Source organism: Microcebus murinus, chromosome 5 (assembly GCF_040939455.1).
Source record: "Microcebus murinus isolate Inina chromosome 5, M.murinus_Inina_mat1.0, whole genome shotgun sequence".
NCBI lineage: Eukaryota > Metazoa > Chordata > Mammalia > Primates > Cheirogaleidae > Microcebus > Microcebus murinus.
Window position 1 is genome coordinate 59814529 of NC_134108.1, and position 24991 is coordinate 59839519.

The 24991-nt window shown below is 39.1% G+C and overlaps 2 protein-coding genes across 2 annotated transcripts; one reads left to right on the plus strand and one right to left on the minus strand.

Annotated features, from left to right (window-relative positions):
* Positions 1–7466: 7466 nt before the first annotated feature.
* Positions 7467–7999, minus strand: LOC105874027 (proline-rich nuclear receptor coactivator 2-like). The gene has a single exon (XM_076002733.1). The coding sequence runs from the start codon at positions 7910–7912 to the stop codon at positions 7571–7573; it is 342 nt and encodes a 113-aa protein (XP_075858848.1). The 5' UTR covers positions 7913–7999; the 3' UTR covers positions 7467–7570.
* A 9866-nt stretch (positions 8000–17865) lies between these two features.
* On the plus strand, positions 17866–23414 carry NDUFAF4 (NADH:ubiquinone oxidoreductase complex assembly factor 4). Its single transcript, XM_012769436.2, has 3 exons — positions 17866–18088; positions 18615–18718; positions 21593–23414. Exons 1-3 carry the CDS (start codon positions 17953–17955, stop codon positions 21875–21877), a joined length of 525 nt encoding a protein of 174 aa, XP_012624890.1. The 5' UTR covers positions 17866–17952; the 3' UTR covers positions 21878–23414.
* The last annotated feature ends 1577 nt before the right edge of the window (positions 23415–24991 follow it).

A 24991-nucleotide genomic window follows, 5' to 3' on the forward strand; every position in this document is an offset into this window, starting at 1 on the left:
ACTGGATGTCCTAGCCAGAGCAACCAGTCAAGAGAAAGAAATACAGGGTATCCAAATTGGGAATGAGGAGATAAAACTATTGATTTTTGCTGATGATATGATCTTGAATCTAGACAACCCTAAAGACTCCACCAAAGACTACTAGACTTGATAAATAAATTCAACAAAGTCTCAGGTTACAAAATCAATGTATATAAATCAACAGCATTTCTATATATTAATAAGAGTCAAGTTGATAGTCAAATCAAGGACTTAATAACATTTACAATAGTTACAAAGAAAATAAAATACTAGTAATATACTTAACCAAGGAGGTGAAAGATCTCTACAAAGATAACTACAAAACACTGAAGAAACTGTAGATGACAAAAAAAAAAAAAAAGGAAAATATCCCATGCTCATAGATTGGCAGAATCAATATCATTAAAACGCCCATACTGCCCAAAGTGATTTACAGATGCAATGCAATCCCTATCAAAATACCAACATAATATTTAACAGATCTAGGAAAAAATAGTTCTATGCTTCCTATGAAACCAACAAAGAGCCCAAATAGCCAAAACAATTTAATCAAAAGAACAAATTTAGAGGCATCATATTACCAAACTTCAAATTATACTACAAGGCTATAGTAACCAAAATAGTATATTATTGGTATAAAAGTAGAGACATAGACCAATGAAATATAATAGAGAACCCAGAAATAAAACCATATAGCTACAAGCAACTGTCAAGGTCTTTGACAAAGCAGACAACAACATATACTGGGGAAAGGATGCCCTATTCAATATGTGGCACTGGGAAAATTGGATAGCTACATGCAGAAAAGTAAAACTGAACTCATATCTCTCACCATATACAAAAATTAATTCAAGATGGATAAAAGGTTTAAACGTAAGGCATAAAACCATAAAACTTCTAGAAGAAAATGTAGGAAAAAGTCCTCTAGACATCAGCCTAGGCAAAGAATATATGAATAGGACCCTGAAGGCAAATAAAACAACAATAAAATAAATAAATGGGACTTACTTAAATTAAAAAGCTTCTGGAAAGCACAGGAAATAATAAACTGAATAAATAAAAAACCTACAGAATGGGAGACAATATTCATAAACTATATATCCGACAAACGGCTAATATCCAGAATCTACAAAGAATCCAAACAAATCAACAAGAAAAACAAAATCAACCCCAAAAGTTGATTTTGGGGTTGATTTAGGGGCTGAAAAGTGAGGAAAAGTCACAAACAGAAGGTTCTCAAAAGATGATAGTCAATGGCCAACAAACAAATGGAAAAATGCTCAACATCACTAATCATCAAGGAAATGCAAATTAAAATCACAATGAGATACCATCATACCCTGTCGCAATGGCCAATAGTAAAAAGTCATAAGACAGCAGAAGCTTGCATGGATGCAAAGAGAAAGGAATGCTTATACTCTGTTGATAGGACTGCAAATTTGTACAACCTTAATGGAAAACAGTATGGAGATTCCTCAAAGAAAGAAATGTATACTTACTGTTTGATCTAGCATCCCACTATTGAGTATCTACCCAAAGGAGTCATTGTGTCAAAAAGACACCTGTACTCAAACGTTTACTGCAGCACAATTCACAATTGCAAAGATGTGGGATCAGCCTACGTGCCCATCAACTGATGAGTGGATAAAGAAAGTATGGTGTACACACACACACACACACACACACACACACACACCATGTAGTACTACTCAGCCATAAAAAAGAAGGAAATGATGTCCTTCGCAGCAACTTGGATAGAAGTGATGATCATTATCTTAAGTATCTCAGAAATGGAAAAACAAATACCATATGTTCTCACTAATAATTGGGAGCTAAACGAAGGGTACACATGATCACAAAGTGGTGTAAAGAACATTGGAAACTAAGAAGGAGGGAGTGTGGGAGTGGAGTGAAGAATAAAAACTTAGCTATCAGGTACAATGAAACACTATTCTGGTGATAGGCACACTAAAAGCCCTGGCTTAAGCATTATAGAAGCTCTCCACATAACAGAAACATTTGTACTCCCTTAATATTTTGAAATTAATAAAAAAACAAACTGATCAGGGCTAGAATCTGACAAAATTAAAATTAAAGTCAGCTGATTAGCAACCTTAATTCCATCTACAACTGTAATTCCCCTTTGCCTTGTAAGGTAACATATTCACAGACTTCAGGCATTAAGACATGGACATGTGCCTACTACACCTTTCCCCCTGGGGGAGGGGACAGCTTTATGCCTGATTTGCATGAGGAGAGCCCTAGTTGCTGAGGTGCACATACATAAAGGGAAAGCCTGGAAATAATCTGATCCAGGCCTCTCTCAAAATCACCACTTTCTTTCAGAATCTTTTTCAATCATACACAGTTAACTCTTATGTCCTTAAGATGAATACTTATTCATGAGGTAAAGTTAATATTGACCCCTACACACCCATCTAGACTGCGGTGTTGTAGAGCCTGCTTGTACTACTTGCAAAAAGTTATCACTAAATTTTCAGGAATTTGGAAATATCAGGTTGTCATCATCAGTCAATGTTGGATTATTTTCACTAGAAAAATGAGCAAATACTACACATTAGGGCTTTTCCCTTGGAAGAACCAGGTATAAAATGTTTGGGTAGATATGAATTTAAAAGTGATTGCCTCAAATAGTCAAGCTGGGACCCACATTATGTATCAAAGATAGCAAGGGGCTACTGCAATTAGTTTGGGTTTCCAAGACAGATGCTGAGACCAAATAAATCATAATTTTGTTTGATTAGCCTCTACTCTCCAGTAAGATATACAAGATTCAGTTTATTAGTTGCTGGGATTTTGCCAAGGCTAATCGGAATTATGATGTACCTAAATTGGGCGGGCATGTCAGGAAGACAATACTTCATTAATAGTTATTCTTCATTTTAGCATGATTACAAAGAGTCATAAATCTTGATGAGGGTTCAAGCACTTCAGAGCTAGTCCAGAAAGTGAAGAATTAGCAGAAGCAGATAGCAATAATACATTGAAATCATGTTGCATCCATATTCATTCAGACAATACGAAATTTTGAGCTTCTACAAAAATTATAGAATACCACAGTAAAAATGACAGTTATGGTTCCTGGTCCCACAGGGCCCACAAGCTACCTTGGTGGGAAGAGTGTGTGGGCAGGTAGTCGGGAGAAGAGAAAACAGACAAATGAACAGGCAATGATAATGCAGGGGGTACTGGTTCATGGAGGGTCATTCTACTGAGATTTCCCAGGTCAGGCAAGGAATCCTGGATAACATGGCACATAAACTCAGTCCAACAAGTGATAATAATAATAACTAGCAAACATTTATTGAGTATCTTCCATGCTTCAGTTTAATCCTAAGCACTTAGACACATTTTATTTCATTAGTCCTCTAACACCGTGAAGGAGGTATTATTTTTATCCCTATTTTACAGAAGAGGAAACTGAAACACAACTATGTTAACTTACCCAAAGTCTCCTGATGGGTGTAGAACTGAGAGAGCAGGAGTTAGCCATTTTAAGGGATAATGGGGAAAAGACCACTCCAGTAAAGGGAACGGCATAGTGAAAGTCATAATGGATTCTGGGAAAGGAGAAAGCTCATTTGACTGAAGATACAAGTGGAAGGTGATAAAATATGGAAGCTACAGAGGAAGCACAAGCTGGATTCTGAAGGACCTAGTAAGGTGCATTTATTTGTTGGTTGTTAATCAGGGGGATCAGTGAGACGGCTTATTTGTAAAGGATCACTGCAGCATCAGTATGCAAGCAGAGGAAGGAAAGCCACTGAGGAGGGTGTAATCCAGGCAAGAGATGACAGCAGCTGCACATGGATGATGGAGGGGGTGAAGAGAGTGTAAGTTTGTTACAGCGAGTGTTACAGCGACTGCCCGGGGAAGGAACTTAGTGGCACACAGAGAGTCAGAGAATCAGCCTTTATTTCGCCTGTGGGCTCAGAGGGGCATGCCACCAAATTCTGAGCCCCCCTTCCTTGTTTTCTCCAGTTTTATACATTTCTTGGGGGTTACACACAACCAATTAACTATGAGCATAAGGAGTTATTCAATCAGCGGTGGGATTCAAAAGCATCCAATCAGCAACAAGCTTTACATATTTTCCAATCTGCAGTGAGTTCAGCCATGGGGCCCCGGGGTGGGGAGTTTTCCCTGTCAAGTTGAGGATGCTGCCCACGTTTCTGCCTTGGGCAGTTGGAGAGGTGGTGATAGTCATCCCTGAGCTAGGGAACAGGGAGGAAGAACAGGTTTTTGAGGGGAAGATGATGAGTTCAGGCTCAGGACATTACATCTGAAAGGCCTGCAGAACATGTGGGAAAATATGTCTAGGAAGCAGGTGGCTGGCGTGACAAATTTGGGAATTGTCAAAATAAGGATGGAAATTGAAGCCAGCAACAGCACGAGATTACCCAGGGAGAGGGTGCAGGGTGAGGAGAAACAAAAGCTTAGGACAAAGCTCAGAGGAAATCCGAATTTAAGGGGAAATAGAGGAGCAGCAGCTACAAGAAAATGAAGGATAGGCCAAAGAGGTACTTGGAGAAAAATGCATCTCAAAAAGAAGGCCACAGCCAATAGTGTCAAATACTGATGAGCAGTCAGTAAAACAAGGACAAAAAAGTGCTCATTGGATCCAGCAGTTTGGTGCTTTGTGGTCTGCTTGGCCGCACTTTCATGGAAGAGGTGAACATTGAAGGCTGCTTGCCAGAGAGGGAGGAGTGAATGGGGAACCTGGACATGGAAATAGGAGTGTAAACAACTCTTTCAGGAAATTTGACTTTGACAGGAGAAGATATATAGGGTAGAATGTAGGGGAGACAGCACTGAGGTTGTTGATTTGTTTTTAAATTAGAGGAGCCTTAACCACATTTAAATGCTAGGGAGAAAAAGACTTTGAAGTGAGTAAGAGAGTTCAAAGAAAAGACAATTGATCAAGAATCATTGTGAGTGAGGCGAGTTAAAAGCAGTGAGACAAATAAATTTCTGCTGCTTAAACCACCCAATTTGTGGTACTTTGTTACAACAACCCCAGAAAACTAATGCAGGATATCAAAGCACTAGCAGTACGATTTTAAAAAGGTATTTAAAATACAGTTGTCTCCTATTATATGTTATTTATACAATTAACTATATTCATTTTACGATATATCCACACAGAATGGGCCATTGATACCATATAAATAACTATAATTTTAGTAAATAGTGATATTTAAAATAAAATTGGCAATTATTTATCCTGGACAGCACCCACTTGAGAGTCAAAGCTTGAGTCTCTTCTAGTTTTATGGTTCTCTGATTTTATCAACAAACTGTGTGCCAAATCTAATTGACTTATGGTAATCCAGATTAAAATCATATTTCTATTAATACTAAGGATTTATCTAAAAGGCTTAAGGGATTACATGTGAAAATGTAGCAAAAATTGAGAAGTAAATCAGTAACTTCCATTAAGACACAATTGATTTTAAAAATAAACAAAAATTGTAAACTTATATTTGGTTATCAGCAACAAACATTTACTAAGTATGTACTGTTCGCAAATTGCCATTTTAAGAGTTGTAGATACTCAGAGGCAAGTAATGATGCTGCCCACAGGTTCTCACAATAATATTAATAGTTGGGAAGACAAAACACATGTAAAAATGAAACACACAAGTTAGAGTGTTCATACAAAACGTTGCAGATGTTTGCTTATCTAAAGTATTATCAACATTTTCTCTCATGAACAAAGGAGCCATTCTTTATCATATGAATGCATTCTTGGATATTCTCCTTTGAGTAACTTCTCTGACATAGCCATAAAGGGAGGTAAATTTTGTCCTTTTTTTGGGGGGGGAGAAAAAACAATTTTTATTTTTAAATTTCATGATTCAAATTTGTGTTATGTACATTAAGTGCTTATATAAATTTTAAGATACCAATATTTGACTTGGGCAATATTCCTATGAATTTAGTTGGAGAACTACAAAAGCTACTCTGCTTATAAACATCAAAAAAGGTGCCAAATTAGAAAATAGGACATTAATAATCCAAGCTTTTTAACTGATACTCATACTTTTTTAACTTGTGATTAGGTTAAGCTGTTACATTTAGCATTTACCCTTACAGTTGGTAAAACATGTTATCAAAGTATTATGCAAGAAATTACATCTTCTGCATAAAGTAGTCCCCTGGGTTGCACTTATTCTTGACAAAAAACCAATGGTACCACCTTACACTAAACAGTCTTTGTATCATAGGTTGTAAGAATTGGTGAAACAAAATGAATCTTTAAGGGACCCTTTAATAGTTCATCTTTGGGCTTAAAGAAGGGGGGGAAATAGTCCCATACTGCATTTCACCTCTTAAAAATAAGAAGTGTTTTAGCAGCTAAAGTCGGTTTACTTGTAATATAAAACTTATACTAGGCTTTACTTTGAAATATAGTTTACAACCAATACAATTATACACACTGGCACTTTAGCACAAGGGCAAACTTTAAAAACAAATTATTTTTGGACCTTTAAAATTAGGCCATAGTATAAAAAACAGTCCATGGTCTTATATTCAGCAAATTTATACTAAAATAATTCTATTTTTGTAGGATAAAGGCCAAGAAAACTTCACATATGCTATAAGTTTATTACATGTATTTACATGGCTCTTTCTTCCATAGGTACTTAAAACTTTCACATTATACAACTCCCCACTTAAGCACACTTTGCAGGGATGATGAGGCCAGATCACTGTCAGAATAGCTTACGCAGTGCTATAATATAAAAATGTATTTTGAAAGCTATTCAGTGACCATTATATACTGTTTCTATAAAAAATGGTTTTGGTGCATTTGTTAGCAGACACCTATCCATGCATTAAAAAATAGGGCCATCAGGGTATTTTGTGCCTCGTTCTAGTAAACCCCAAGTATCCTTTCCACATCCACCACTGCACAATTTACTAAAATGCAATTACTAAGAAAAATTCACATTTTCTTTTGGCAGTGCATCAAGTTGTTGGCGTATTACTCGTGTGGCTGTTTCTAGTATACTGAACTTTGAAATGTTCAACTAGTTTTCAATCTCTGTACTTATTAGCTAGATGCTTATAATCTGATTCACTAAGTCAAGTAAATCTAGTGAGATCCATGAATGATAAATCTTAAATTATTATGTTTCCCCCCAACAAACAATAGAAAAAGTTGATTCCTTTACCATTTCCCCAAATCTAAACAAGAATAGTTTCACTTATAAGATACTCAATTGAGAATACTTATTACCAAATACAATTATTAATTTAGTTACCTTAAGCTGCACTGATACTACTATTACATCACAGTGCACACAACACATAAAGCAAATGAGATGAAATCTAATTATATTTTTTACATTAATTAGTTCTACACAAAAGGATTCCCTAGTGAATCTGTTTCAGACCAATTGACTAGCCATAAACACCTAAGTTTTAAAAATGCTACTTTGTTATTTTATATCTGTACTTTAAGTAAGGTTTTAAGTTGAAATGTCATTATTTCCTTGTCTGAAGGATTAAAGGAAACAGGAACTCAGTGGCTTGGTGGTTTAGGAAGAACACATGGTGATGGCGGCTCACTAAATTTGGCTCCAGCATAGTTTTGATTAGCTTGAGATTTAAAAAGCAAACTGGGACTTGATAAGCTAGAGTTCCAGTTTTGATTATTTGGAAAATTTTTGTTCTTCCCCCCATTTTGCATGGCCTGCCATGCAGCTGCTGATGAGTTATAACCATGTCCTCTTTCTTTTTTCTTATGAACAATCTTCATTTGGGAATTCTGATCCTTGGTCTTCTGTCTATTAAGCGGTTGTTGGTTCTTACTAACATTTCTAGATTGAGGGGCTGGAATGTTATACCTCTCTGCGCCACCCATCTTCAGCTTCTTTGTCACCTTTCAGTCTGCTTTTCAGATTGTAGGATTTCCACTACCTGTCCTCTTCCTTGTTGCCAAGCCCAGGATAATGGGTGTTGCTTTCTGAAGGATCCTTTCCTTTCTGTCAATACAGAAGTTTTCATGGGCCGATCTGCTGAGTTCAGCCTAGGAGCTGAGGCCAACATCTGAGTCTCCTCAGCACACAGGTTTGAGAGAAGCCCTAGCGACTCTGAGCTCAGAACTGCGATGGCGACCCCCTCTCGACAGCGAAGCCTCCCTCCCTTTCCAGGGAGAGAAGAGGCACGGATCAAACAAAGCCCAGGAGCACCAATGCGCTAGTTGCTCATCACCTAGCGTCTCCTGCCCAATCTCCTCCTTCTCTGTCCTTTTTTTTTTTTTTTTTTTTTTTTTTTACATTATCTTCTATTGGAATGTGTCTCTTTCTCTATCCCTGGGGCCAGGATTACTAAAAACAGGGAAGTCCTGGGTATAGGGCTTCTCAGATGCCACTCCCTAGTTCCAAATGCAGGAGACTCCATGACACGGTGTGTTCGGGGTAGTGGAAATGTCAGTTGTGAATGTAGAAGCCAGCTATAGCTCTCACTCCCAAAGAGGCTGTTGTCATGGGACTGGGGAAAGTGACATCTCGTAATAGAGCTGCGGTGAACTATAACCTGGCTCACTTCCCAAATTGGCTATGGGTACCTTATCTTACTCCTACCTTATACTGCCAGTCTTCCTCCTGCTTTTTCTGCTTTTTCACCTGTCACATGTGTGGAAAAGTACAAAGTCCTTTATCTCTTCCATTTCAAACTACCATTCATTTTCTTAATAATTTTACAATTCCAGCAGGACACCACTGTTGACATTCTATTTCTAACTTTTAATGTGTCCAAATCATAATCCCTGTGCACAAAAGGTAGTATCTTTCAAACTCTTCTGAATGTACTCATATCCTGGCAATATATCTGTTCTTTTCTGGTTAGCTTTCAAATGCTGGGCTGAAAATAATTACATGCAGTATGAAGGAACACTGGGTGGGGACTCAGAACATGTGGGCTGTAGTCCTGCCGTTACCACCTGTAGGATCTTAGGTAAGTCACCCCATCCCTCTTGAGTCTGTCTCTGCTTAGCTTTTCACCATGGAGCTAAGAGATGGCCCTGCCTTAGCTGAAGAGTAACCCAGAATGATGTGAGCAGCAAATTTGCTCTTTCTAAAACGGTGGGATAAGCTGGATTGCAAACTATAGTCTAGAACCAACATCAAGACCAATCACACAAGGTTGTTGCATCTAAAAACTGGGTCCTTACAGACAGAATGAAGTTCTAAAAATAAGCCTTCGTGACACACATGTGAAATTCCCAAGCAGAGCAGTTAATTTTAGGAGTTGACAGAAGTATTTTTCTCTCCACAGCATCTCTATCTTTACCATCCCCACCTCCACGTGGTTCTGGTGGAGAATGCCTAATTCTCCATCCCTACCCAAGAATGAGCACATAACCCAAGCCAGGTCAATTAGTATCCTCTTGCCTGAGAATTTAAATCTAGGGCAGAAAAAAAACAACAACCCAGCAGCAGAATTCAGCGGGGCTTGAGTCCCTGAGTGGTGGCATCTTTCTGCTGCTGAGACCCCTGGAGCTGCCCTTGCAAAGAGCTTCCTTTATCAGGTCTCTGTGCCCTTCAAATAAACCCCTCTTTCCTGCCAAAGTGTTCATTCAGTTTCCCTTGTTTTTAAGGAAAGAACAAAATGTAACCCAAAACAATTAGAATTCAAATAGGCACAAGTAAAAAGCTTTGGTCTTCCTGGGCAGCAGAACTCACCCAGGGAGAGCTGGCTGGGAACAAGGAGGAGGCAAGTTAGAGTCAGTACCAGAAACTGGAGAAAGGGAAGGCGCAAGGCAGTGGTGAGAAGAGGGGGCAGTTGGAGGGAGGGGGATGTAGACAGTGAACAGTTGTTCACTAAAAAACGGGCTGTTTACCTAGATGATTTCTAAGCTCTAACTAACATCCTATGTTTCACAGTGGATCAATTCCATGGCTCAATTCTTAGTGCCATGTTTTAAGTGGGATAGAGAGAGGAAGAAGCTTTGTTCTTTTTCTCTATTGGTCTTACTTTTTGGTAAGAGCCTAGTGAATGGGAGTATTCAGAAATGTAGGATGATGCATGAATTCAAGCATTCTTATTCACTACTGTAAGTGTAGAGAGGTGTGCAGGTGGCAAAATCCTGGTAATGACATTTTCACGTGTCTTACAAATCAATCCCACCAAATCATTAGATGAGCCCAGTTTTACCATTAAATGAATACATTTATCCTTTAACACCTCAGTGTGTGGCTAAGTTTTGCTGTGTTCTCCTTTTCCAGGAATATTCCTTGATGTTAACATCAACTTGTACTCTTGTACCCTGGGCTACCATGACACATTCATCTTGAAATTTCTTCCTATTTCCCTTAGAAACTACCAACGAGGATATTTGCTGGACCTTAGAGACACAGTTGTACCATTGTTAGCTTTGCCGGACTGTGATCCTTTCTAGGGTTTTATGGCCTAGCTGTGACAGAAAGGACAACACCAGTACACAGGAATACCATGTCAAGCATGCTTCTGCCTCAGAGCCTTTGCACTTTCTGTTCCCTTGGCTTAGAACACTTTTCTCTCAGATGTCCCTTATTCATGAATCTATAAAATTTCTATCTGTTCTACTGGTTTCTGAGTTGGAAGAAATTAATTAGTCCACTTACATACAAAGTAGAGCTATTAGTTGTATATCTTGGGCACTAACCAGAGCCCTGATTTGGGGGTGTAGTTAGGGGGTGGACAAAGAAGCAGGGATGAGATCTTGTTATTCACATGAATCATATTTCACTAGTCACCTGGCTCAACCAGCCAGTTAAAAAAAATGACCTTTTAGCAGCAACTGATACAAAAATGAGCTAGGTGAGTTAAGTTTTGGTATCTTGAGATCACAGAGTCATTCTTCTGATGAGTAGCAAACTATGCAGCCTTTTAGAGGGAAGAAATCCAGTGAAAGGGAAGCCTACAGGCAGTATGCAGAGTAGAGTGAAACACAATTTCAAGAGCTTCCTTTGCAGAAAGTGTTTAACAACCATGTTATGACTTTATTGCTCAAGCTCACTAAAAACAAATAATAAAATTTGCTGAATGTGGACCCATACAAAAGTCTGTACATTTTTCTTATTCACAGCTCTTCTAGAAGGAGTACCATTATTCTGTGGTTATGTTTTATAAGAGCAGTCCTTGCCTTTTGTAAGAGGTCCTTAGAATAGTAGGATGTATCATTAAAATAAGGATTTGCTTCGTAACAACTGGTGGGGGTGGGAAATGGGAAGGTAATGGGAAGAAATTAGATTGGCCAGAAATTGATAATTATGGATGCTGGGTGATGAATACATGGGGATTCATAATGCTGACTGAACATTTAAATGTTAAAATTTTTATAATCAAAAGTTATTTTTGAAAAGTCTACCTTTGGTTTTCTAATGAAGCTACACTGCCAAATAACAAGATTCTCTCTTACTTGTATAAATACTTGTAATTTCTTACAGTAAACATATTAAAATCCCTTATTAAAAAGTAGCAGCTAGCTAGGTACTTGTCGACAAAAATGGAAACTTCATATACTATTTTACTAGATCACACTTCTGAGATCTGAAGGCAGAACTGGTATTTTTAGCCTTCTCTGGAAGTGTAAGAGCTACTGTACCTGTGGTCATGGATTAGGAACCTGCAAGTCAACAAGACTGCACATGTACAACTTGAGCTTCTGTTCAATCCCAAGCTCTAAAAATGATTAGACCAAGAGTGGTATGAGATTATTACAATAGATGACTACATTTCATGCTACAGCCTCTGAATCCCAAATCCCACTATTTAGGTGGTTGTTGCTATCTATTTGTGTAGCTGAAGTGCCTCTCTGAAAACCTCTTATTAAATAGATATCCGCCAAAAATTTGGCAATAAAGCTTACCTCCCATGTGGACAATAATTAAGAGCATCTTAACTGGTCTCTTTCTGTCTTCTAAATCAGTAGGTGTCAGTCATCTAAGACAGATCTATCATTAACTTCCATTCAAGAAACCTACACAGAGGCCTGGCAAGGTAGCACACATCTGGAATCCAAGCACTTTGGGAGGCTGAGGAGGGAGGATCACTTGAGGCCAGGAATTTGAGGTTGCAGTGAGCTATGATGATGCCACAGCACTCTAATCAGGACAACAGAGTGAGACCGTGTCTAAAAAAAATAAATAACAAAAACCCTGCATACACAGAGAATAGAGACCAAACTCTATGTTCCATCATTTAAAGACGTCTACCACCTGACCTGTAATAACATCAGTAATAGCCTCACTCCATTCCCCTGGTCTCTCTTCTACTTGTCCCGCTTCACCCCACTACCCACTTCATCCAGAACCTTACTCTCAGACTAAATGCTGTATTCATTTTCTATTGCTTCATAACTGATCACTCCAAACTTAGAGGCTTAAAACAGTATTTATTTATTATCTCATAATTCTGTAGGTTGAAAATTCAGTCAGGCTTAGCTAGGTTCCCTCCTTAGGGTCACAGGGTGTCATAGAATTCTGCCTACAGCTCTTGCCTCCCTGCTCTGCTAACAGTGTCTACAGCAACAGAATCAAGATTCAACAGGGAATTGTGTGCACTAAGGCTTAGGGGTGGCTGTATATAATTGCTAGAGATAATGGAGAGGGACACTAATAAATGGGGGGCGGTGATCAGGATAAAAAGGCAGAGTTGTACCTGTAAGAGCATAGACTGACAATAAAAAACGACTCTGAAAAGCCTATGAGCAAGGGCTCTTCATATACTTGCCAGGGTAACCTTTACCATTTTAAAAACATTAGGCAGCTGCCAGACAATGGCTCATGCCTGTAATCTTAGCACTCTGGGAGGCCAAGGCAAGAAGATTGTTTGAGGTCAGGAGTTCAGAACCAGCCTGAGCAAGAGTGAGACCCCATCTCTACTAAAAATAGAAACAAAAAATTAGCCGGGCATGGTGGCTCGTGCCTGTAGTTCCAGCTACTCGGGAGGCTGAAGTGGGAGGATCACTTGAGCCCAGGAGTTTGAGGTTGCTGTGAGCGAGGCTGACACCACGGCAGTCACTCTAGCCCAGGCAACAAAGGGAGACTCTATCTAAAAAAAAAAAAAAAAATTAGGCAGCTAAATGTACCCTCTGAAATATTTACAAATGGGTATAATACTAGAGAATATTGCAATAATGTATTAATGAAATGACATATCTGAAAATACTAATTTCTAAGCTATAAAGTGCTAATCAAACCCAAGGTATTATTACAATGTTTCATATTGTATTAATATTTTTGTTCTATAAAACACTAGGTAATACTTTTTTAATGCTTACTATATGCCAAGCCCAACGCCTTCAAATGGATTACATCTCACGACATCTGTATGAGATAAGTAGAATTCCCATTTTACAGATGAGGAAACTGAGTCCCAAAAAATGTAAGGAATTTACCGTAAAATCATGCAGTCGGGAAGGGATAGAACCAAGATTCAAATGCAGGTCTATCTGGTGCCAAGCCTGTTGGGCATCATTATGTTACACTCTAACTGCTAAGAAAAGAGTCAGAGAGACAGTTACAAATAGGAAAAAAGGGTTAAGATAGACAGATGGAGAGAACAAACACAGATCCTAGCCCTGGAGTTACTGAATTGGATTCACCAGCTAAGGTAAACTGCTCTGGTTACAATTTGCTTTCTACAGCTTTTCTGAAGTCCTTCTGGAATTCCCTGTTTTATATTCCCTGCTTTCATAATCTTTAAAATGAAAATTAGTTCTTGAGTATTTGCTTGTTTTTTGCAGTTATTCACTTTTTTTCCTTGCCAAATGGTCAAGGGTACCTTCTGAAAATGATGACTGTAGTGGACAGAACAATGGTCCTCTCAACGATGTCCATCTCTTAATCCTTAAACCCACGAACGTTACCTTACACGGCAAAAGGTACTTTGGAAGTGTGATTAAATCAAGGATTTTGAGATGTGGGGACTAACCTGGATTATCCATATAGTTTCAATGTAATCATAAGGGTGTCAAAATGAAAAGAGGGAGGTGGGACAGTCACAGAGGAGAAGTGATGATGAAGTGAGGCAACTGCTGGCTGCCAAGAAATGCAAGAAGCCTCTAGAAGATGAAAAAGGCAAGGAAAGGGATTCTCCCCTAGAGCTTCCTGGAGGAAGGTAACTCTGCTGACACCTTGGTTTTTTTTCCTAGTAAGATCCATTTTGGACTTTTGACCTCCAAAACTTTAAGATAATAAATTGTCTTGTTTTAAACCATTCTTGTGTTAATTTGTTAGTAGCAATAGGAAAGGAATACAATGACAAAAGTTATGAGTGCCACAACCACAAAGCAGGCACCTGGGCATAATTGCTGGTTGATGATTTTTTTTTTTTTTTTTTTTTTTTTTGAGACAGAGTCTCGCTTTGTTGCCCAGGCTAGAGTGAGTGCCGTGGCGTCAGCCTAGCTCACAGCAACCTCAAACTCCTGGGCTCGAGTGATCCTTCTGCCTCAGCCTCCCGGGTAGCTGGGACTACAGGCATGCGCCACCATGCCCGGCTAATTTTTTTTTTATATATATATCAGTTGGCCAATTAATTTGTTTCTATTTATAGTAGAGACGGGGTCTCGCTCTTGCTCAGGCTGGTTTTGAACTCCTGACCTTGAGCAATCCGCCCGCCTCGGCCTCCCAAGAGCTAGGATTACAGGCGTGAGCCACAGCGCCCGGCCAGCTGGTTGATGATTTTAATCTATGAGACTCATTGTTTCTCAGTATGAATACTGGATCTACACCAAGCAGCCTAGTTTGTTTTGATGTTGAATTTGGTACCCCCCCCCATGATTCTAGAATTCTAGGTTTTACAAACCCACAACACTGCATTGCTATGAAACCAGCCAAGCTTGGGAACCTCATAAATAACTTCAGTTGGACTCTTATAATTCCCTGGCTTATAAACTGGAGTCCAAGCCCTAGAGCATTCTCTCTGCCTGAACACCAAACACCTTGGCCAGGATGAGTCATTCATTCCTCCATAAATCTGCTTTGCTGCCCACTAGTGGTTGGGGATTGGTAAATGGAACTTAGAGACTGTCCTGGGCTCTGAGTCACCTCCCACCTGGGTTTAGTGACTGCAATCCTTTGGAAAATACAGAATGCTGTTGAATTATGCTTAAAGGAGACAGTGCCCAATGGTAAAGTCTAGGCAGAGTTAGAAAGACTGAGGACAGTAGAGGGAGGCAAGGAGAGGACTGGCTAGGGACTACTTCTGCTGCCAATGCCAGGCAAGTGCAGGTGGCATTTTATGCCCCTAAGCTAGGGATTCCTACCCATATTCCAACCTTAATGAGCACAAAAACATTACAGGTATACAGAGCATGCCAATCATCAAATACCAATCAAATTTAGAATATCTATTTCTTTAAATTAAATGGTTGAAGAACATGGGTTTACTTCCAGATATTTAGTTATTTTATCCTTTTCATTCACCTATTTCATTCACCAGACCTTCAGAATATCTATTCTTTTTCAAACTTCTGCCTGCTCCTCTGGAAAATGGAAAGCAATGCAAATATTGAACATGATATTCTGAGCTGGGCATCGTACTTGATACTTACATTTTTAATCTGTGTAAAATCTATTAATTACCACCATTCTAATTTTAAGATGAGGAAAGTGGATTCAACCAGATTAAGTAACTTACATACGGACTCACTTCTGCCAGCAAGTGTTCTGCTAGTGTTCAGGCAGAGAGAACCTATCCAGGGTCTAGACTCTAGCTCAGGGATCCTATTTGTCTTTTGGTTCATCTGACATTTATTTGACATTTGTTTAGTACCTACTGTGTACCTGCGTCATTCTACATGTTGAATACAGCAGTGAACAAAACAGGACAAAAATTCTTGTCTTCGTAGAACTTATTCTAAAGTGTTGGTAAGACCCTGAAATTTATTTCATTAGTATTTTAAGATATTCAGCCATACATACCTATCATGACACTGTACTCAGTTGGAAGCTGAATTCTGAGCAGCATCCTAATTATACTTTCCTTGGGGACCTGACTTCAACCTTTAACATAAGCCCCAGGGACGTTCTTAAGCCCAGAATCCCTATTAATTTATATGTTTTGACAAGAAGAGCCAGAATTATGCATTTATGGTCAGGTTTTATTTCTGTGATGATTACCAAAGGGTGACAGCCAATTTGTGCCTTTCTGGTTGAGCACATCTGCCTTCTGTTTTGCTTTTTGAGGGCCTGGGCAGTACCAGACCAGAACCATGCAAAGCAGCTGGGATATGTTGGATGCTCTTTAAATGTTGAATCCAAGCTCTACCTGAATGTGCAAGAATTCAAGGAATTCTTTCATATTGTAATCCCTACTGCTCCAACACAGTGACTTCTAACATTACTTTTTCATGCTGCCTGTAGTCAAGTAGAATTTCTATGAAAATAAGATTTTCATTTTTTAAAATATTTTAACAGGCAGTTGAGTGTGATTGCTACCTTGGTTGAAGCATACAGACATAACGAAGCAGGTTAAAAATTTCATTGCACCCATAGAAACAGGAATACCTTGGGTAAAAAGCCCTGAATTACAACTATGCTTAAAAAGCTTGAAGATGGAAATCTTGGAGCAGCCTGCCACCTTCAGGATAACTTCCCAATTAACTCCATCAGAGAACACTGGTTTTAGCTTCTATAAATTCCAAGTACCAATCCCAGTAAAAACATTTCACTATAATCAATGGTGGAAGCTATGTTCCTTGTAAAGTTTTGGCTATGATTAAGAATGATATTTAATAATTACATTAGTTCTCTTTAAATAAAATTGTCCCTTTACTTTGATTCTTGGGGTTTTTTTATTACTTCAATTATCTTTATATTGATTTTTTTCTTACTTTAAACAGGTTTTAAAAAACCAACCTACTTAATTTCGCTAACAGAGCTGAGAACTCTAAAAACAGATTTTGCAGCCACAGTCTGTGTGAAATATTATAATTTTAGAAACCCTACTACTTTCCTCCTGGTGGGTTTCTTTTATTATAGATTAATTATAATATTTCTAAAGAATCTTAAAAGCAGCACCACAGTAACCCATTCACAAATGGAAGGAGAGAGAGGGAGGGAAGGGGGAGAGAGACAGAATACATTTGTTTTTTCCTAATCTGTTACTGGTTGTTCCTTTCATTGGTTACACAGAAGCTTAACGAGAATGAAACAGGCTAGGGAATGGCAGGGTGACTCAGCGTTTAGCAGTATGGAGAAATAAATCAAACTAGTAGCAAAAATTAAGAGAAGGGAAAGAGAAGTGTATCTAAAATCGATATCATTTGGTCAAATGACATGAGAAAGGGATGTAAAAAATAATGGAAAAAGAGAACACAGTGGCTCGAAAACGTATCAGTCAAGGGGACAGGAAAATAAGGCATTTAAAATAAAAGTGTGGCTGAGAATAAATATCTATCGGGAATAAATACCCTTTCATTATTTCCTTTCACGTGAGCAGGACCGGGCAACTTTAGAACCCTGTTTGACCCTGGTGTAATAAGCTCCATTTTTATCGGCTTTATCTCTGGCTGCACTGACCCGCAGGAGGCTTCAGCCAATGCCTGGCCTCACTCCAACACTCCATTAGAATTCAGTCAGAAAGCCTGGGCTGACGCCTGGCCGGAACAGTTTTAAAGTTTCCCGCCGACTCCACAGGTCTCCTAAGTTGAGAACCATCCGGGGTCTGGGGCTTACGCCCCGCCCCCTCCCGCAGGAAGCGACCCCACGTGGGAGCACGTCACCCTCCCCAGAGGGAGGGGCTCCCCTTGATGTACTCCGGGCTGAGATGAGGTTGTGTGGCCTCCCGACCGCTAGGGGGCGAACCGCGCCCAGGAAGCCCAGACGTGCGCATGCTCCGTGCGTCCCGGAGGTCGCCGGTGCCGGTGTTTTCCCCACGTGTGGCGTGAACCTGCGGGCATCACGTTATGACAAGATGGGGGCTTTGGTGATTCGCGCGATCAGGAATTTCAACCTAGAGAACCGAGCGCAAAGAGAAATCAGCAAAATGAAGCCGTCCGCTGCTCCCAAGCACCCTGCCACCAAGAGCCTCCTGCGAGAGCAGATCGGCAGTGAGTGGTGCAGGGGCGTTTCGGGGGCGCGGGCGCTCTGTGCCGGCCGGGCGGTTCCGCGCGCTTGGACCACCTTGGTCTGGGGGCCAGGTGACCACCGTCAACCTGCTCGGCCGCGGCGGCTCGGGCCAGTAAAGCGCGGGAAGGTGCAGCCGCCCGGCCGGTGACATTGAGAATGTCCCCTTGGCGCCCGCAGTGAGGTTGTCGGCTCCGCCTACTTTCTAGTCCGGGAGCTGGCGGCCTGTGTCCCCGGCTGTCTCCTGCTTTTGTCTGTAATGCCTGGTGTCTTGGTACGAGGACTCAAAATCCGAAAGGATCAGGTGCAGCAAAGTTTTCTCTAGGTGTCTTCACAGAACACAGGACGCTGACCTTGACCCAGTATTAGCATTTTGATTTATAGTTAAAACCCGAACTGTCTAAATGATTATGTTTATTTAAAAAATAATTAAAGTAGCTGTCTTGTGTCCCGTCTTAGAGGAAATTTTAATTGGTTTTACCATTGTGGTATTCTTGTTTCTTTCCTTAGGCCATCCGGAAATTACGGAAGAAATTACTAGAAAAGATGGCAAGCTGCTGTCATTACTAAAAGATGTATATGTAGATTCCAAAGATCCTGTGTCTTCCGTGCAGGTAATGTGTGTTTTAATTAAGTAAATAGATAATTTACTTATTTGGGGGTTCCAGGACAATGCTCAAGAAAAGTGTGGCAAAGTAGTAAAAAGAGTGCTCTGCAAGTGTAAAAGGTCAGTGTGTTTGTGACCAAAGTCTGGTGCCTTGGCAAAGTTTAAGCGCAGTGGTCTAAGATAGCAAGACGCACATGTGTTGGTTTATTGGATATTTACCAGAATTCTAAAAGACTTGTGAAAGTATTTTGGATGCAACTGTGAATTATTTAACATTTCAGAATTCGCAGGATTTGGTAAGGTAATTCTTGTAGTGGCTGTCATTTGAGCAACGAAAGGAGAGCTGTAGTACTGTTTTCTCATTCTGTAGATTCAGGTGTGTTCTAATCTCAGGGACTTATTTAATGTTGATGGGTTTGGGGTTTTTTTTTTTTGTTTGCCCTTAAGGATATATTTAGATAGGACATGTAAAATTAGGAGGAGGATCATAGAATACATGGGGAATGGGACCCTTATGTAAATCCATATGCTGTAATATGTAAGTGCCAGGCCGGCACAAGTGCTTTGTATACAGTGAGGGATGGTGTTCAGTATGTGAAAAAGACCAGTTCAACCTCTTAATATCAAACTATGTATATAGAATACTGTTTTTTTCCCATGCAGTATTCTATATACAGAATTTGATACTACCTGTGGTTTCAGATATCCACTGGGGGACTTGGAATGTAACCCCCTTCGATAAGGGAGGGACTACTGCATTAACAATAAACAGTTAAAAAATTGAGAGTGAAAAAAGATCCCACTCATAGTAACAACCTGCTGATTCTCCACAAATTAATCTATAAATTCCAATTCAGTGACACCACTCTAAATCCAATAGGACTTATTAAAGGACCTCAGAATTTGATTCCAAAAAAATAAATGTGTGAGACGAGAAACTTCTGAAAAGAATGAGAAGTCATAACATATCAAGATATAATATTAATTAGGAGGGAAATCTGAATAAAGGTGTGTTTGGAGTAGGAGGATCTACCTGGGAATAGGAAGATGAGAGAAGCTTTGAGTTTTAAAAGGTGAAGAAGTTGGAAAGAGTGTTTTAGATTAAGGTTGTAATATGAAGATATGAGAGTATGTGATACTCTCCTTTGGAGAATGATTAGAGTTCGGTGCAGTTAGGAGAAAGTGTGAGGGCTGATTTGGGAGAAATGAGTTGGGATAGAGGATGATGAGGGCCAGATCATGAAGATCCTTATTTGTCTTGTCATTGAATTTTGGAATTTTGGTGTTATTCCGAGCAGCGGGAAGCCATTGAAGAGTTTCATGTTAAAAAATGATGTCAGATTTCAGTGGGCTGAGAGGGAACAAAGTGTATTTTATTCAGTTAGAAGAGACCAGCTAGGAGATGTTTGTAATAGTTCCTGCAGGAGACATTGGCTTGAACTATGATGATTTAGTGATGGGGGAGAAGTGAATGGGTTTGAGAGAAACTTAGGATGCAGTTATCAACAGGATGTGTTCATTGATTGGATATAATGAGGGAGAGGGATATGTCAGATATAATTCCCAGTTTGGGGCCTGAGATATGGAGGGTAGGTGGTTTTGGTCATTGAGATTGCAGATAAGGGGATAGAACTGGTGATAGGTTCAGTTTTAGGCATATTGAATTTGAGGTCTATGTACGTCATCCAGGTGGACATACCTATTAGGCATTTGGGAATGGAAGTCAGGAAAAAGGTCTAGGTTCAAGATCACAGATTTGGAAGTCATTAACATGTTGGCAGTAATGGAAGTTAGGGAGTGTGTGGGATAACTTTGGAAGAATGTATAGAGTGAGAAGAGGGCCTGTACCAGAATTTGTGGCACACTAACATTTAAAGGGCAGGAGAAGGGAAAGGATGCACAAAGAAAACGGTGAAGGAACAGACAGAAAACTGGGAGAGGGGTGGCAAAGAAACCAAGGGGAAAGAGAGTTATAGGTATGTTGGGGTGGTCAACAGTGTCAGATACAGTGGAATGCTGTTGTGAGTTCAGATAAGGTCTGAAAAGTGTCCTCTGAATTAAGCAACTAGGAGGGCATTAAAAATAGCAAATTTCTAAATTGTGTTTTAAACCTTAGCTGAAGAGAAGGAAACTGGTCATAAAGGAAATGTTGGTTTGGGGTTTGGTGAGGTTTTAAAAAAATAGTGACTATAGCATTTCCATATTTTGCCAAAAAGGCAGCAGTAGGCAGGGTGCAGTTAAAAGGAAAAGAAAAGGGAATGGTAGGCATGACTAGGTAATGAGAATAGAATGCAGAGCACAAATTCAGGGATTAAGCTTGGATGGGACAGACAGGTGAAAGGATGGGTATGCATAGATTGTTCTGTTTTGGGGAATTGAGGGCATTAGATTATTTTCTCAGAAGAGGCAAGATCTCTAGTAGTAGTATTTGAATTCATGCAAAGTGTCTGGGGGCATTGAATATAAAATACAAAACCAGGGAACAGAATGGATGTTATCAAGTTATTAATAGCTGTCAGGGCAGTGTCACAGTCCTGCCCTTCTAAAGCAGGTGTGGTTTTTAACCCAATCAGTTCTTTTTGTTGTTGTTGTTCTTTTAGCATTTATGAAATAATGTGGTGAGTGAATGGTATACATTTGACTAATATTTTCTAGAACTATTTTCTAGAACAAATTTCTTGATGATAGAGCTGTGATTATGAAAAGGCAATGTGGCAAAAGTGCAAACTGTGGCACAATATAATGAGAAAATTTAGTTTGGGGAAGCATGTGCAGTGTTTATTTGAAGAAGAATAGTGTAGATTTGAGAAGCATGAAGGTAAATGTCAAATCTTTTCTCTCATCCTAAGAGCCTTTTTTTTTTTTTTTTTTTTGATACTAGGTAAAAGCTGCTGAAAAACATCAAGAGCCGAAAGAGTTCAGATTGCCGAAGGACCATCACATTAGTATGGATATTAAGAACATTCCCAAAGGCAAAATTTCCATTGTAGAGGCATTAACACTTCTCAATAATCATAAACTTCATCCAGAAACATGGACTGCTGAGAAAATAGCACAAGAATACCATTTAAAACAGACAGATGTAAATTCCCTTCTCAAATATTTTGTTACTTTTGAAGTCAAAGTCTTCCCTAGTAAAGACAAGAAAGCCATAAGTTCAAAATGAAGAAAATCAAGAAATTACTTTTCTATGTGTACTCCCCATCCCGATATCCTGTGTATTTCCTCATTTTTAGCATATTATATCAATTACCAAGTAATTAATGCTCCCTTGTGAAAGCGTACTATTTATTGAGCTGTGCTGGCTTTTCAGGATTGCTCATAGAATATATTTTGTTTTCTTTTAAGCTTTAATTTGATTTAGGCATAGTTTATATGTATATGTCAGCATATCTAATCACATCTGTAAGTTTATTGTAATAATGTGTTATTTTAGGCAAATCATATCAGCTTTTAAGTTGGTTATATGGCCCCTTGGGAAATGTCCTGAATCTGTCATTTAACATTCAAAGTTTCACCTTAAAATTTAGGTGGTTATTCATTCTTCCTTTGGATAGTTTTGAAAGTAAGAGTTTTCCTGACTTTTAAGACTATAACATTTTCTTGTAGGGAAAGAGAAGCTCAACAGTGAGGTAGAATAATAGTATTTCTCAAATAAAGGCAGGTAGGGGACTGGATACAAAATCAGTAGAAAATACGTTTTTATTGCTACTCCAAGGAGTTAGAATTAGCAAGGATTTCCTTTGTTTTGAATTGGTTTTAAGTATGGAATAACTATCTTTAAAATTATAAAAAGTAATTAGCAATGTTTATAAAATGTTAGCAATCCCTACTTTAACAAATAGGTAAGTTTAAAAGCTTTCAGAGAGGCATGGAGCAATGGGAACTATTTGACAAAATTATTTTACCCTAGATTTAGTATAGAGGGACGAGAACATTTTAAAAAACAGTTGAAGAATTTTGATAAAGAAATTTGGTGATCAAATATATATATATATATTCTGATTTTAATGTTAGTTGAGAGAAGGAAAAAATAGCAAGTAGAAGCATAGAAAGTGATCATTGGAAGGGTCTTGGGAAATTGCTGCTTCATCCATGTAACAAACTCAGGAGAATAATATGTACCAGTACTAGAATCTTGAGGGACATTGTGTAAGTTTAGCTTTGCCTCATATATTATTATCTGTGGGCCCTTGGGTGGACTGTAACTTTTCTGAGCCTGAGTTTCTTCTATATGATAAACATAATACTCCCTTATTTAAAGGTTATAGTGAAGGTAAATGGTAAAGGGCTACAAAGGACAAAGCAAATATAAATTAATTTTTGCTGTTGAGGAACAGGTGCTTGGGGAGGATATCTGACCTAAGATATAGTTTATGGGGTAGCCAGGCCCAGAATTTAATTTTTCAGTATGCTAGTGGTATGTTTTTGTTTTGTTTTTTGTTTTTGTTATGCCAAAAATAAGCACATCTCAAAAAGGCAGAAGGTACAAGTTGTGGGAATATTGGAATTATCAATGTGCTTCTGAAGGACAGTAAACATCACTACTTCCTAGAGATTCCTCCCGGAAATGATATAGCAGATGCTGAGGAAGGAGGCGTTTGTACTAATGTTGAGAAGAGAAAAATGGACTGAGATGGGAAATTTGTAAGCTTTTCAAATGGAGTTTGATTATGTGAATAAATTATACAATTTTGGTTCAATACTGTAGTTCTTTTAAGAAAACATGAAATAACTCTAATCAATGCAAAATTGCATTTTAAAACCCCTGTAAATCAGTCAGAACTTTTTCTTTATCACATAAAGACAATACTTCAATCACTGTTACTGCTATTTCTGAGCCGTCTTCCCTATTTATAATAGAACTATATTGTGTGGTTAGGCAGCTGTAAGTGTGACTACTATTATATGGTGTCACATGATAAAGCATAATACTTTCCGTATTATTGATTAGTATACTATACTGCTTTTTATTATGTGTAGGACAGCACTTGGGTAGCAGTGTCACAAAAAGTGCATGAAATTGACATGCAGACAGCCTGGGTTTAGATGTCAGCATCACCTCTGGCCATGCCATCTTGGAATTGTCCTCAACTTAAAACAGGTAACAATGGCTAACATTTTAAAAATAATTACTAGGTACTGATCTAGGTGCTTTACATATATTAACTTGTTTTATATTTACCATAGATATGAGAATAAGTACTATTAACCACATTTTACAGGGAAAATTGAAACAGAGCTTCAATAAATTTTCAAAAATTACTTAGTGTTGAAGCCTAGATTTAAACCCTATTTTGTTATTTTCAGAACCTTGTGTTCCTAACTGCTACCAGGGGTCCTCAAACATTTTAAACAGGGGGCCAGTTCACTGTCCCTCAGACCGTTGGAGGGCTGTTGGAGAGTGCGGAGCACATTCCACACATGCGCACTGTGGGCCCAGGACGAATCAGCTGCTAAGCAGGACAGGCACTGGCGGCAAAAACACCTGGGCTGGATAAATGTCCTTGGTGAGCCGCATGTGGCCCACGGGCCGTAGTTTGAGAATGCCTGTGCTACACTATGTTGCCGTTCTGTAAAATCATGAGTACCAAGTGAGATAGTGTGCAAGATGTCTGGGACGCATGAGGTCAGTACTGGTCAGTGTTCACTGTTCAAGAGAATCACCTGTGGAGTTCTGGGCTCTCTGCTATGAGAGACTCCTAGGTTAATGGCCTCTGGATCAGAGATGGTTTTTAAAAATATTTAATGGCTAGTGAGACCAGGTCTGTACAAGCTGCCAATCTTTTGGGCAGGTTGAATATCAGCATTGTCTTAAGTTTTATTGTGAAAGAAGATAAGCAGGAAATAGAAGGGTGGCTTTGAAGGAGTTTGAAGGTAGTAAGTTTTCTGGGTGACAAAGGAGGGAAGAGAGAAAGAATTCCTAGAGACGAAAAGATTTGGGGTTAGCAGAGTCAGGAGGGAAAGGAGGAAGGTTAATAGGCTGGGCAGGAGGACTGGGATCGAGGCAGCTGATACAGGATAGGCTGCCCAAAAAAAGAGGCCTGCTGCAGAAAAGTGGGTGGATTTGGCAAAGTTCTACCTTAAATAGACAGGGTAACTATATAATTTATTGCCTTAACTGGGACACTTTAGAGAGTGAGAGGGGGTACCAGTTACATTAAGATAATAGGGACAGTAGTCATACACTGGAATGTCCTGGACAAACTAGGTTCAATCATCTTAACCATGAAAGGTATTGTTGGAAGACTCAAAGACTACCTTGGGCACTAAATGTAAC